General features: G+C 44.4%; 1 protein-coding gene and 1 long non-coding RNA gene across 3 annotated transcripts in view; one reads left to right on the top strand and one right to left on the bottom strand.

Moving 5' to 3' along the window:
• LOC148997338 (uncharacterized) overlaps positions 1–15,302 on the bottom strand; it is a 54,125-nt gene that overhangs the window by 20,046 nt on the left and 18,777 nt on the right. The window lies entirely within an intron of this gene.
• The window catches only part of LOC120488626 (NACHT, LRR and PYD domains-containing protein 3), a 65,870-nt gene continuing 58,542 nt past the window's right edge, over positions 7,975–15,302 (top strand). Inside the window, exons 1-2 of one of the 2 annotated variants that reach the window (XM_089119021.1) lie at positions 7,975–8,179; positions 14,998–15,114. In XM_089119021.1, coding sequence (XP_088975147.1) covers positions 15,056–15,114 — 59 coding nt within the window. In that variant the 5' untranslated portion in view covers positions 7,975–8,179; positions 14,998–15,055. Of the gene's footprint in view, positions 8,180–14,944; positions 15,115–15,302 lie in introns of those variants that run through there. The other variant, XM_089119022.1, reaches the window with a different exon arrangement.

Genomic DNA, 15,302 nt, shown 5'->3' with positions numbered 1-15,302 from the left:
TTCCTGGTTATGAGCTCCCACATGCTGTGGTCGCTGGGTTACAGGCTTCACCACGCCTTCCTGGTTATGAACTCCCACATACTGTGGTCGCCAGGTTAAAGGCCTCACCAGGCCTTCCTGGTTATGAGCTCCCACACATTGTGGTCGCCAGGTTACAGGCCTCACCAGGCCTTCCTGGTTATGAGCTCCCACATGCTGTGGTCGCTGGGTTACAGGCTTCACCAGGCCTTCCTGGTTATGAGCTCCCACATACTGTGGTCGCCAGGTTAAGGGCCTCACCAGGCCTTCCTGGTTATGAGCTCCCACACATTGTGGTCGCCAGGTTACAGGCCTCACCAGGCCTTCCTGGTTATGAGCTCCCACATGCTGTGGTCGCTGGGTTTCAGGCTTCACCAGGCCTTCCTGGTTATGAGCTCCCAAATACTGTGGTCGCCAGGTTAAAGGCCTCACCAGGCCTTCCTGGTTATGAGCTCCCACATACTGTGGTCGCCAGGTTACAGGCCTCACCAGGCCTTCCTGGTTATGAGCTCCCACATGCTGTGGCCGCTGGGTTACAGGCTTCACCAGGCCTTCCTGGTTATGAGCTCCCACATGCTGTGGTCACCAGGTTAAAGGCCTCACCAGGCCTTCCTGGTTATGAGCTCCCACATACTGTGGTCGCCAGGTTATAGGCCTCACCAGGCCTTCCTGGTGATGAGCTCCCACACATTCTGGTCGCTAGGTTACAGGCCTCAAAGGGGCCTTCCTGGTTATGAGTTCCCACATACTGTGGTAGTCAGTTTACAGGCCTCACCCAGCCTTCCTGAATGTGGGCTCCCACATGCTGCGGTAGCCAGACTACAGCCTCACCACCTTTCCTGAGCACTTTGCTCCCACTCTGTGGTCACCAGGCTTCAGGCTTCATTGGCCTTCCTGGTTGTGAGTTGTCACATGTCAGGTTGCAGGCTTCGCCAGGCCTTCCTGAATGTGAAACCCCCACTTTTCGTGGTCGCTAAGTTGTAGTGGTGAGTCTTCACATGTCAGGCTGCAGGCCTCAGCGGCCTTCCTGAATGTGAGCTCCCCATGCATTGGGACTATCGGTGTTAGGCCTTGTCAGGCCTTCCTGATTATGGGTTCCCACTTGTTGTGGCTGCCAGGTTACAGGCCTCAAGTTCGGCCTTCCTGAATTCAGAGTGAAGTACACAAACCCATTCTTCACCTATTATTGTGGTAAATCACATGACGGGTTGTCTTGTGTATTTTCTAAAATCCATTTCGTATGGTAAGGGTCACGCGCGGTATGCTTCGGTCCCTTCTTATGTGGCTCAGACCCCGGTCTTCCCTTGGGTCCCACTTTTAGAGGCATCCTGTTACTTAAGTAGGCTACAGGGACGCCCTTCTCTGGCTAACTTCTGAAAGAAGTAGCTTCCACTTGGTGGAGTAAGCTCCTACAGGTTGTGGTCACCAGGCTGGGCCTCACTGACCTTCCTGAGTACGAGCTCCCACCCAATGTGGTCGCCAGGTTACAGGCCTTACCAGGCCTTCCTGGTCATGAGCTCCCACACACTATGGTCGCCAGGTTACAGGCCTCAACAGGCCTTCCTGGTTATGAGCTCCCACATATTGTGGTTGCTGGGTTACAGGCCTCACCAGGCCTTCCTGAATTCAGAGTGAAGTACACAAACCCATACTTCACCTATTATTGTGGTAAGTCACCCGACGAGATGTCTTGTGCACTTTTTAAAATCCATTTCTTATGGTGAGGGTCACGCGCGGTATGCTTCGGTCCCTTCTTATGTGGCTCAGACCCCGGTCTTTCCTCGGGTCCCACTTTAAGAGTTCTTAAGAGCTAACTTCTGGAAGTAGCTCCCACTTGGTGTGGTTTTTCAGGTACACCAGGCTGGGTCTGACTGACCTTCCTGAGTACGAGCTCCCACCTGATGTGGTCGCCAGGTTACATGCCTTACCAGGCCTTCCTGGTCACGAGCTCCCACACACTGTGGTCACCAGGTTACAGGCCTCACTAGGCCTTCCTGGTTATGAGCTCCCACATACTGTGGTTGCCAGGTTGCGAGCTCCCACATACTGTGGTCGTCAGGTTACAGGCCTTACCAGGCCTTCCTGGCATGCTGTGGTCGTTGGGTTTCAGGCCGCACAATGTACGGCCTTCCTGACATGAGCCCTCATGTTTCAGAGCTCCCCACACAGGGGGTCATCAGGTCTTAGGTCTCTTTGACCTTCCTGATTTTGATCCCTCTCTTACTTCCTCAGTGCTCAAAAGCGAGCACTGGGTGGAAACTCGTGGATTGAGTGTACGATTCCCGTTGTTTTGAGGTTGAGTCACACTCTCCGGAGGATCCCGTCTCTGTGATCCGAAACTCGATGGTTTCTGCCAGCTTCGCGGGCCTTCAGTTTTTGGATGCCTTTCCTAGGCAATTTCCAGAGGCTCTGTCTTGGACGGACAGGCTATGGCCAGACTGTGTGTCTTAGTACAGATCACCAGGCCAGCCTGGGGGCATTTCAGAAGGAGTGTTCTCCTGAATAGTGACTGGCTGGGGGTCCCTTTGGCCCCCTAGCCACACTCCCTAGAAGGGACCCCTTCTATTTTGAAGTTGTGGTCCTAAAGCCTTTGAGCTGGCCCTGATTTACCCACGTTATTACGTTCTGGTTTTTCTTGTCTCATTAGCTTGGGCTATGACCGGTAGGGAGTGCTGTCACTGACAGCCCGATGGAACATAGGGTGAGTGGTTTCAGTGTTCCTTGGAATTACTGGTTCTGACAGTTGTCACTGCCTTTCGGCATGCACTCCCCTCAGCATGGCGGAGTGGGTATTTCGTTCCCCTTTGCGTTATTCGACGTATTGTTGAGTTCCCTTCGAAAGGGAACGTCTCAGGTTACGACTGTAACATATGTTCCCTGAGAACAGGGAACGAGACAATACGTCTCGTTGCCATGCCTCGGGGGCTGCCTGCAACAGTCCCTTCAGACGATAGGACGTTGTCACGGTTTCAAGGCGCCCTTCTTATACATCCAGATTGACGCGCTCATCATTCAAGCTGATGATGCACGGGCTGTCGCCGGTCAACCTGATAACTGTGAGTTGATATTTGATTTCAGACACCTGTCACGCCTGAGGCGTTCCCCATTGCGTCATTCGACGTATTGTCTCTTTCCCTGTTCTCAGGGAACATAGGTTACAGTCGTAACCTGAGACGTTTTATAGGCTCAAATGCTCGCCTTGCTCTGTTCTGTAACGCACATTTGTGACTCTCCTGTTCGAACTCGTTCATCAAAATGAACGAATCTTTTTCCGAGTCGTTTGGTTCATTCAATGAACGAAACGAACAAATTGACTCGGAAAAAGATTGTGTGCATATGGAGAAAAATACTGAAAAGTTTTGGAACTTATGGCTGAGAATCAGTACCAATAATAAAACCTGTTTTGACCCAGTTCAGGGCCAGTTAAGGGTGATTAACTGGCTGAGATTCGGGCTAGTTATGGTCCATGTGTGACCCTTTTCTTTAATCCAGTTCTGGGCCACTTCAGGGCCGTCATTCTTTGCGATACTTGGGCCGAGGGAAAAGTGATTGTGTGGGCCGGAGCTGGGCCAGAAAAAATTTGCTATGTAGGAAGGCGGGAACTTCCAGGTTATAAAACCTGACAAAGGTGGACGGGGAGGACCAGCCAGCCGTCACACATATGTCGTGAATGGAAATTCCGCTAGGCCATGTGCATGAAGAGGCCACGCCTCTCGTGGAGTGACCCTGATGCCCAGAGGGCACTGCAGACCTTTTGCTGTGTAAACGGCTGCTATTGCATCTATTATCCACCTAGACAGGCTTTGTTTCGAGGCAGCGAGACCTTTGGTGCGACCTCCATATGAAACGAAAAGCTGCAAAGAACGCCTGAATGGGGCGGATCTCGTAATCTAAAATCTCAGATCCCTGACTGGGCAGAGGAGATTAACATCACTCTCACTATCGGATGCTGGCAAAGCCGATAGAGAAATGACCTGTGCTCAACGGGGTGCCGACCACTTTGGGAACATAGCCATGTCTAGGTTTGAGGATGACTTTTGAGTCATTTGGGCCAAACTCAAGACACGCAGCGCTAACAGATGTAAATGACGTTTAAATCCCCCACCTGTTTGACTGATGACAAGGCAATCAGAAAAATGGTTTTATCATATAAATAAATAGTTAAAAAAAATCATATATTGTTTGTTTTTTAGATTATGTCTCTCACAGTGGACATGCACCTACGATGACAATTTCAGACCCCTCCATGATTTCTAAGTGGGAGAACTTGCAAAATAGCAGGGTGTTCAAATACTTATTTTCCTCACTGTAGATTGTTTGGAAATATTTCTAGAGAAACCCAGTAGATTGCTAGCCAGTGCTCATTGTTACTCATCATACAAATCACACCACACAATGAAATATTTAATCGAATTTGCCCTCAATTCGTTTCATCTCCACTGGATGGGGAGGTCGCACACACAAAGAAACTTTATATCTCATTTGCTCCCAGGAGACGTAGTTCTAGCAGACAGAGGTTTCCTGGTTAAAGAGTCCATTCAGAGATGCCAAGCTGAAGGGAAGATTCCAACATTTACTCGTGGAAAGAAGCAGTTAGATCCTGTTGACTTGGAGAACACCAGATGTCTAGCCTCTCTTAGGATACTCACACATTGAAAGAGTAATAGGAGATCTCCGTCAAACGTACAGTCTTGCAAAGCACTGTCCCTATAAGTTTTTCGGACATAGACAGAGAAAATGACGTGACCTACCTTGACAAGATTGTGAGCATGTGTTGTGCACTTACAAATACGTCTGAATCTGTGGTTCCAGTGATGGGGATGTACAGTAAAGAGAACTGATGTGACTGGCTACAGATGCGCTCAACAAGGAAATAAACCTTTTTGACTCTCACTTCTTGCTTCATTGTTGTGACATTACCTCTAAATAAATAATTAAATTAACTTCTAATTAAACCTTTGAGACTCTCATTACTTTTGATCACTCGCTATTCGGATGCGATCACAGTCTGTTTCCAGATCGAGCTTCACATCCACCCGTTCTAACTGAGCTCCACCCAAGCAGATATTTGTTCTGGTGTGTTTGATATGACGGACATACCCATGTTTCATATCCTTGATTGATTCAGACTTAATACTAATGATGGGGAAGAGAACGATATTGGTTTAACAACTGATTATTCATAAATAAGAGAGTACAGCATCAGCTATTATTATTTACTCATTTCACAGTCTCCTCACTAAGGTTTTTTTATTTTTGGGGCATTGATTACTTTTCGGCAGCTGGGACATACCCACTGTTTTGGGACCCTTTTCATGCCAAGGAAGGTTTGGTGAAACTTTTTAACTGAACAAACACCTGACGCACAGACCAACATGTTCCCTGCGTCTGGCTCACGGCAGTAGCGCCACTGTTGTTGACTATGATCAGCAAATGCTGCTGGTTTTGGTGCAGAAAAACACTTGTCTAGCATCTCTGGAATGATACATTTTTTAAAGAAGTCACAAGCCCAATCAGGAGTGACGTTCAACAAAAGGTGAAGTACTTCCTCTTCAGTCCACAGAATGAAATCACAATATGGTTTGTCAGTAACAAATAGCTGAATCTGCACTTGCTAATAGTATGCAGTCTAACTTATCCTTGCACATCTTTGTCAAGGCAAAAGTGTGCAACAGAATTTGCTGCCTCATTAACAGAAAGGTCCTTCACAGAAAATGGGCACTTCATTTCTATGACACCTGAACCCCAGCGGCTGCAGGACACATATCCATCAGGTGAGTCCCCAATAAATGAGTGAGGGGGCGAAATCCTGAATCCAGACATCCGTGTGTGAGAGGCGATGCTGCATTTCATAGTATTTTCTTGCCAATTCCTCGTGCTGATATCCCCATCTGAAGAAACAACAATAACATTAGTTTTGGACAATAGTAATGCCTCCTCCCTGCTCTTTCAAAATGATACTACTTGGTTTTACACTCCTGCTTTTTCAGAATAGGACTTCCTGGATTTACCCTCCCTGTTCTTGTACATACATCACATTCACTTGATTGTACACCATCTGGACATGACAATTTTATACACAGGAGCAGTTACACACATTTTACTCTAACCCTTCTGTGCTCATGAACAAACACCTGGTAGCCTTAATGATAAAACTATGTGTCTTTGGGTGGCATATTTGTCTTATCAGAGACACTGCAGGCTTTCTGATGTCTGTCTTTGTGTCTGCTCTGAAGGAAGATCCTGTAACCATACCACTCCTTTGCTCAAACCAGATTTTGGACTTGGACTGGGTTCGGGTAGCCTGGCTAACGTCAGACCCAAGTCTCATTGAGATTCATTCATTTTCTCGTATTTGAGGCGTGGTTTACGAATGCCCAGAGCTGTTTATTGGGTGCTAATAATGTTTATCAAATGCGCCTGTACGTAGCTCATTGCCAATCGTTTCAATTATACCAGATGACGTATGTAGGGCGACAAAAATTAGACAAGGAAGAATACGGTTCAGAGATTTATGTGCACACGATGGCGTGTATCTAACGCCCGTTTCACACCGCATGCGTGAGTGGCGTGTATTTTTGTCGGCGTGTATGTTAATCAATGAGTGCATTCACAGCGGAAGCAGGAGCAGCGCGTGAGCGACAGTGAAATGAGGGTTTCGCCGTCCAATCTGTTTTTTCTGCACTGCTCACGCTCAATTAAAGTCAAAGCATACTTGATGGACAAAAAGAAATATGATTTCACACAAAAAGTGCCCAAAATGCACAGAATAAGCAGTCTAGTCAAAAATACATTTTTATTAAATCATAAAACATAGAATCCAGAAAATATATTAAAAAACACACTTTAGGGGAAAAAAAGAACCCTAAATTATAAGGCAGCTTACTCTGTGGAGTTTAATTGTGAACAAACAAATTATGATGATATTTTTGGCCATATCTCCAGCTCTATTATTGAGTCATGAATCATTTGTGTTCAAACACAAAAAAAAAGGATTGAATGTATAATAAATACAAACCTCAGGATGTCAGTCATTTACAATATCCAGCATCTTAGATAATAGTCCAGAAAAAGGGAATATAGCAGATGCACTGTTGAAATGTCTATTTAAGAGGTTTTAAACAGGATTTAGAGATATATGTGGTATAATATCCCGCTCCAGTGCAGTAGGTGTCGCTGTGACACTGTTCAGCTGTTCCAAACCATCCTGTAAAACACACGAACAGCAAAACTAAAGGAACACCTGTCCACACCTAAACCCATAGATATACATAATAAAGGCTAGATGTCTCCTCCACTCTGCTGGCCAATGGGGGTCCACATCCGCACCTGGCGGCCATCTTGCCACAGTCAGCTCATAACATTGTGTTTTAATGGTGCATCTACTTTCTAAATAACCATAACTTGCTAAATTTTCTACCGATTTTCAAACGATTTGGTGTGTTATAAACGTCAGAGATGTAGTTATGACACTACATGCTTATGAATAATTATAACCATGGACTTCCAAATGAAAATAACATTGAATAAAACAGATAGGTGCAATAAATATACACGCACACTGTATTTATGTTATTTATGTTAAATCAATATACAGGCTACTAAAACTCTTTTACTAAAACTCACACGTTTTTAATATGAATATTACTATTATAATTTAAAAAAAATAGAAAAATTACATATTTATTTTAACTTACTCAGGGTTGGTATGTTTTCTAGGCTCGATTGTGGTCTCAGCTGTGATAACTTGCTCAAGTAGCTGTGATAGATTTCAGCAAGATAAGACTTTTTTGTGTCCGTGCAGATTACTCACCTTACATCAGGAACCACAGAGCCCGCCAAAAAGCTTGCCTGTGACAAGATGGCCACCAGTGATGACGTTAGAGACTCCGCTGTAAGACATCTAGCGTTTATTGTATATCTATGCCTAAACCTGTCACTCACTGGATTTGATCTGATCTTTGATCCAGGAAACATGTCTACAGATGTCAATTTTGCACAATGCTTACCAAAATTTAATTTATGTGGCCATTTATGTGTTTAATCCACAATCCATCGAGACCAGCAAGAGATTCTGAGAACGACGTGCGCGGACTCACAAGCGTTAACTTACCGAGTTTAAAATACTGATAAATTCTCTTCTTAGTGGACAAGACTGCAAGTAAGTTTATTACATTCTCCATTACAGTCATTGGTAATTATTAGGAACTTCATATTGTATATTAAGCGAGATTTAAATGTGAAATTACAGAAGGCTGTTCTTTATTTGCTACTCAACTAAAGGTTTATGGAAAACAAATTTAAAAACAAGTTTTTGAATATTTTCTCCATTTTTTTTTCTTGTTAGGCTGTTGTTCTTGTGATGTGAAATCGATTGTATTTTCGATTGTATTTTTGAACCAGACATTTAGACAGACAGATGAAGCCTAACGTCAATCAACAACAATCTGCTGTTATTAAACTCAATATTTCAATTCATATATAACAATTGTGATTAGTAGTGTGTGTGTGTGTGTGTGTGTGTATCGAATTGTTGCCTACCAGTGGCAACGACAACTTTGATGCGATGACTTGTGATGATCACAGCTGAGAAACAACTTAAAATCATATTTTTTCTATTTAAAAAAAAAATTATATTACAATATGTGTACTATTAGATGCTCACATGGAGAAAAGGGTTTCAAATGAGGCAAATTAGAGAAATTTTGTGGCCAAAAAAAGATAATTTCCATTTATAATGCCATGGTTTACACACTAGGTGCCTGTATGGCTCTTTAATAAATAAACATGTCTCTACTAGTCTAGTTACTCAAAAGAATATTACAGGTCATTACTGCTTACTTATTTTTAGATTTTGCATTTGAATAAATATTTAGACATGATCAAACACTAGATTTTTTAAATGATACATTTAAAAAGTTAATAATTAACAGTCAACTGCTCGCTATAGAGTTTCCTTTATTGTGTGTGTGTTCAAGAGAAGTGTGTTTGTTATATCTTATGCTTATATGATTCTAACATCTGGTTTCTTGTCTTTAGTGTGAGAATTTGAGTTTTTAGCTGTTACTTGTTCATTATATTAGTCTATAACTGCGTCATCTTCAGAAGTGATCTTCTGGAGCCAATCCAGACAACGTTTGTGTATCGTATTATGTTTAGATTACATTATTTAATCAGTATATAGTGTTGTTTCACGTGAATACCCTGTTCAGACAGTATTCTTATAATCAAACACAACAACACAGGGCAAGAAAGAGTCTTGAGACAAAGTTCTTTCTTAAATTGAACACAAAGTCCACACTCGAGGCGTGGAACGACTCGCTAGTTATTAACTAACTCTGGACTTTGTTCCGCTGCAGCATTTGCTCTTAATGCAGAAAGTGGCTATAGGTCATATGCTATTTTCTAAAGAAACGGGGGCAATACATTTTTTTTCTTTTTTGTTTTGTTAATTGTTGTGGGTTCCCAATATTATTATTAACATCTATAATGATTATGATTAAGTTTTATTATTAGGATTTATGTTTTGGTTTTAATACAATTCACCGCACAGGCAAAAAATAAATAAATAAATAAATAAAAATGAAAATTGCACAATGAAATAGTTAATTATTGTTACGAACTGCTCCGAGACTGGGAGATGTAGATCCAAATGCAGCTTTATTTAAGATAGTCGTACAGGCAAGGTCAAGAATTAGCAGACAGGACAATGGAGGATACACAGTGGGAATCCGGGAAACAGGCAGAGGTCAGGGCAGGCAGCAATAATCAAAATCCAAAAAACAATCCAAAGTCAAAAACCAGAAACCAAACACGGAAAAAACGCTCAGAAATGCAGTGTAACACTTAAACAAGACTTCGCAAACACTGAACGTGAACACAAGGTATATATAGACACACTAACAGGATGAGACACAGGTGAATGCAATCAGTGAATGAGGTACAGGTGAATGAGATCAGTGATGAGTCCGGGCAGTGAGTTCTGGGAAATGTAGTTGTGAGGGAAACATGAACATCTGGTGTGGAGTGCCCTCTGGTGACTCTCAAGGGCACTCCACCTGGTGACCGTTACATAGCCCCCCCCCAAAGAGCGGCTTCCAGACGCTCCAAAAACAGTTCAGGAGGGAGGTGGAGCGGAGGCGGATCCGGGGGAGGGATGGAGGGCCAGGCCTGTGGAGCAGAATAGGACCTGGAGACTAGGACGGAAGACCAGGGTGGAGCAGGCTGTGCAGGCGGCCAGGGCGGAGCAGGCCGTGCAGGCGGCCAGGGCGGAGCAGGCCGTGCAGGCGGCCAGGGCGGAGCAAGATGTGCAGGCGGCCAGGGCGGAGCAGGCGGCCAGGGCGGAGCAGGCGGCCAGGGCGGAGCAGGCTTTGAGGGCGGCCAAAGCGGTGGAGACCCCTCGGGCGGCCACGGCGGTGAAGACCCCTCGGGCGGCCACGGCGGCGAAGACCCCTCGGGCGGCCACGGCGGCGAAGACCCCTCGGGCGGCCACGGCGGTGATGCCCTCTCAGGACCAGACACCGGCTCAGGAACAGACACTACATCAGAAATGGTCACAAGGATAGACACAGACACAGAAACAAACACTGGATCGGGGGCAGACACTGGATCGGCCATCTTGTCCGGAGACACTGGATCGGCCATCTTGTCCGGAGACACTGGGTCGGCCATCTTGTCCGGAGACACTGGGTCGGCCATCTTGTCCGGAGACACTGGGTCGGCCATCTTGTCCGGAGACACTGGGTCGGCCATCTTGTCCGGAGACACTGGGTCGGCCATCTTGTCCGGAGACACTGGGTCGGCCATCTTGTCCGAAGACACTGGGTCGGCCATCTTGTCCGGAGACACTGGGTCGGCCATCTTGTCCGGAGACACTGGGTCGGCCATCTTGTCCGGAGACACTGGGTCGGCCATCTTGTCCGGAGACACTGGGTCGGCCATCTTGTCCGGAGACACTGGGTCGGCCATCTTGTCCGGAGACACTGGGTCGGCCATCTTGTCCGGAGACACTGGGTCGGCCATCTTGTCCGGAGACACTGGCTTGGAGGCAGCCATCTTGTCCGGAGACACTGGCTTGGAGGCAGCCATCTTGTCCGGAGACACTGGCTTGGAGGCGGCCATCTTGTCCGGAGACACTGGCTTGGAGGCGGCCATCTTGTCCGGAGACACTGGCTTGGAGGCGGCCATCTTGTCTTTAGACACTGGCTTGGCAGAAGTGACGTGAAGCGTCTCTGGCTCGGCAGAAGTGACGTGGAGCGTCTCTGGCTCGGCAGAAGTGACGTGGAGCGTCTCTGGCTCGGCAGAAGTGACGTGGAGCGTCTCTGGCTCGGCAGAAGTGACGTGAACAATCTCTGAATTTGCAGAAGTACATTTAAGAGTCTCTGAGTCGGCCATCTTGTCCGTAGACACTGGCTCGGAGGCGGCCATCTTGTGCATAGACACTGGCTCGGCAGAAGGAATGTGAACAGTCTCTGAAACGGCCAACTTGTCCATAGACACTGGCTCGGCAGAAGTGACGTGAAGCGTCTCTGTCTCGGCAGAAGTGACGTGAACAGGCTCAGACTCGGCAGGGCTGACATGGAACTCTGGCTGGGCTTTCTCGGCGGGACGAGACTCTGGCTGGGCTGTCTCGGCGGGACGAGACTCTGGCTGGGCTGTCTCGGCGGGACGAGACTCTGGCTGGGCTGTCTCGGCGGGACGAGACTCTGGCTGGGCTGTCTCGGCGGGACGAGACTCTGGTTTGACGGTCTCTGGCTGTACGGTCTCTGGCTGGAAGGTGAGCGGGGGCTCGGCAGGGCTGACTGTGAGCGCGGGCTGTGGAAGCTCTGCTGAGACGTGACGAGGCTCTGGAAGCTCTGCTGAGACGTGATGAGGCTTTGGAATGAAACTCTCTTCACAAACGGAGACCGCCTCTCTCCAGTTCAGACCCGAGAGATTGGGGAGCTCCCTGGTTGACCTCCTTAGCCCCTAGCTGGTAACACAGCTTAATAGCCTCATCACCGAGAGAGCAGGAGGCAGCGAGAGGAACAAACCCCCAGGTATACTGGAACAGATCACGGCTATCCAGGGCCAAGGCCGCGATCTGACCAGCAAACTCCCGGATTTGTGCTGCTGGATTCATTTGTTGATCGGCTGTTGCTGGATCTCGGTGTGGCGAAGTCTTCTGTTACGAACTGCTCCGAGACTGGGAGATGTAGATCCAAATGCAGCTTTATTTAAGATAGTCGTACAGGCAAGGTCAAGAATTAGCAGACAGGACAATGGAGGATACACAGTGGGAATCCGGGAAACAGGCAGAGGTCAGGGCAGGCAGCAATAATCAAAATCCAAAAAACAATCCAAAGTCAAAAACCAGAAACCAAACACGGAAAACGCTCAGAAATGCAGTGTAACACTTAAACAAGACTTCGCAAACACTGAACGTGAACACAAGGTATATATAGACACACTAACAGGATGAGACACAGGTGAATGCAATCAGTGAATGAGGTACAGGTGAATGAGATCAGTGATGAGTCCGGGCAGTGAGTTCTGGGAAATGTAGTTGTGAGGGAAACATGAACATCTGGTGTGGAGTGCCCTCTGGTGACTCTCAAGGGCACTCCACCTGGTGACCGTTACAATTATCAATTATAGCAAGCAGTTCAAAACAATGTTATAAAATTATGACTTTAATAAAACACATTACGAGAATAATATAACATAAATAAATTATAAATACAACTATTTACCAAATATTTTATAATTGCATTTACCGTTAATATTTTAATTTTTACAAGTTGTTTATACAAAAATTACAACTTTTAAACTTCAAATGTTCAAATGTTACCTTTGTGCTTGAAGATGACTCTTAATATCCATAAATGGGCATGTTATTTTACATTATAAGCTTTTTATGTGTATTCTGCATATTTTTATATTTAGTTAGATGTGTTGAAATTACTGTGTTTTGCAGAACTTTTGTGGACGTTTAAAATGTGAGGCGCTGTTATAAAGCACATAAATGACCCTCGATCACAAAATCAGTCACGAGTCGCAACGGTGGCAATAGCCAACAATACATTGTATTGGTCAAAAAAATAGATATTTCTTTTATGCCAAAAATCCTTAGGATATTAAGTAGATCATGTTCCATGATGATATTTTTCTGATATATTTTTTTGATAAGTTTCCTACCGCAAAAATAAAACATAATACATTTTTGTGAGTGAATGCAGGAAAATTGCGAACATAAAATCACAACTTTAAAGGAGATTTTCTCAATTTCTCTTTTTTTTTTGCAACCTCAGATTCCAGATTTTCAAATAGTCGTATCTCTATCAAATATTGTCCTATCCTAACAAACCATACATATTTATAGCTTATTTATTCAGCTTTCATATGATGTATAAATTGACCCATGTGACTGGTTTTGTGGTCCAGGGTCACATATAAACAGTGTTACTTAAAATTACACTTAAAGGGTTAGTTCACCCAAAAATGAAAATTAAGTCATTAATTACTCACCCCCATGCTGTTCCAACCCCGTAAGACCTTCGTTCATCTTCAGGACACAAATAAAGATATTTTTAATTGAATCTGAGAGCTGGATCAGTCCTACATAGACTGCCTAAGGGACTGGCTCTTGACGGCCCAGAAAGTCATTAAAGAAAATGTTTAAATATTCCATGTGCCTACAGCGGCTCAATTATAAGTTTATCAAGCGACGAGACTACTTTTTGTGCGAAAAAAACATAAATAACGACTTTATTCGACTATTCTATTACTTCCTTATGGGCACATGCGCGAGAACTGAGACGAGGACGTTCTCATTCGTCTACTTCTTGTTACCGGCTGCTCCGCTTAGGAGTATTACCGGCACCTACCGAATAAAATGATGATCCATATATAAGGCGCTCTGGATTATAAGGAACACTGTCGTTTTTTGAGAAGATTAAAGGCTTTAAAGTGCACCTTGTAGTGCAGAAAATACGCTAATTGAAAAGCGTATGTACAGCGCGCATCTTCCTCTGCTTGTAAACAGAAAGTTTTGCACTTCCAGCTATATCAGCACATCATCTTATACGGTAGGGGGCGGTAAAACTCCTAAGCGGAGCAGCCGGTAACAAAAAGTAGTCGAAGGAGATCGTCCTCGTCTCAGTTCTCGCCCATGCGCCCATAAGGAAGTAATAGAATAGTCGAATAATGTCGTTATTTATGTTTTTTTTTCGCACAAAAAGTAGTCTCGTCGCTTGATAAACTTATAATTGAGCCGCTGTAGGCACATGGAATATTTAAACCTTTTCTTTAATGACTTTATGGGCCGTCAAGAGCCAGTCCCTTGTGCAGTCTATGGAAGAGTGATCCAGCCCTCAGATTCAATCAAAAATATCTTTATTTGTGTTCCGAAGATGAACGAAGGTCTTACGGGGTTGGTACAGCATGGGGGTGAGTAATTAATGACTTAATTTTCATTTTTGGGTGAACTAACCCTTTAAATGGGTAGTGTGTTAATACCTTGGAAGCTTTTTGAGCTTTAAATAAAATAATAATTTCATTCTAAATATTGTATTATAACGTTGTTTAATGTAAAAAATACTTTTACTTATCAGTTATTTTAGGATCATTTGAAAGTAATGATTCAACAATCATTGTGAACTTGAAGTAATGATTAAATGACAAACGATTCAACAATTAATAAAGATTGGGTAAATGTGATTATAAAATTATATTATACTGTAATAGAGAATATAACAAATTGGGTTCACAGTTTTCCAGCACAGTGTACATTTCTGTTCCCCAATGAATTCATATTTAGAGTCAGTAAAACTCATTAAAAAAATCAGAAATGATTAAAACCATTCAGTTATTTTCCATGGCAATATATTTGTTTGTAACTCACTTTATTTGATAGATTGTTTTTGCTGTTGCTGTTGTTGATGATAAGTCTTTATTCTTCAATAAGATGTTGTTGATGTGTGTAAATGTTGTGATTTGCAGGTGATGCTGAAGGATTGAGTGTTTTCTGATCAGTTTTCAGGGTCAGTTTAGCTGCAGTATGTCAGAGGAAAGAGGAAAGGACTCTCTCTCTCAGATGAGTCTCTCAGAGAAACACAGGTGAGACTGCGTCTGTTTTCACACTCTCACTTTAAACTCCACTGGACTTTGTGTTTCCCTGTCAATAACACAACTTTAAACATTGCTCTATATTTGCAAATGCTTTGACCAACTTCAATTTTAAACTTCTTAAATTAACAATGACATTGTCTATAAAGCCCTGTTTGCTTTATAGAAAATATCACAGT

This window comes from Pimephales promelas, chromosome 2 (genome assembly GCF_988280905.1).
Source record: "Pimephales promelas chromosome 2, fPimPro1.hap1.1, whole genome shotgun sequence".
Taxonomy (NCBI): Eukaryota; Metazoa; Chordata; class Actinopteri; order Cypriniformes; family Leuciscidae; genus Pimephales; species Pimephales promelas.
This window is presented reverse-complemented; position numbering and strand designations above follow the sequence as displayed.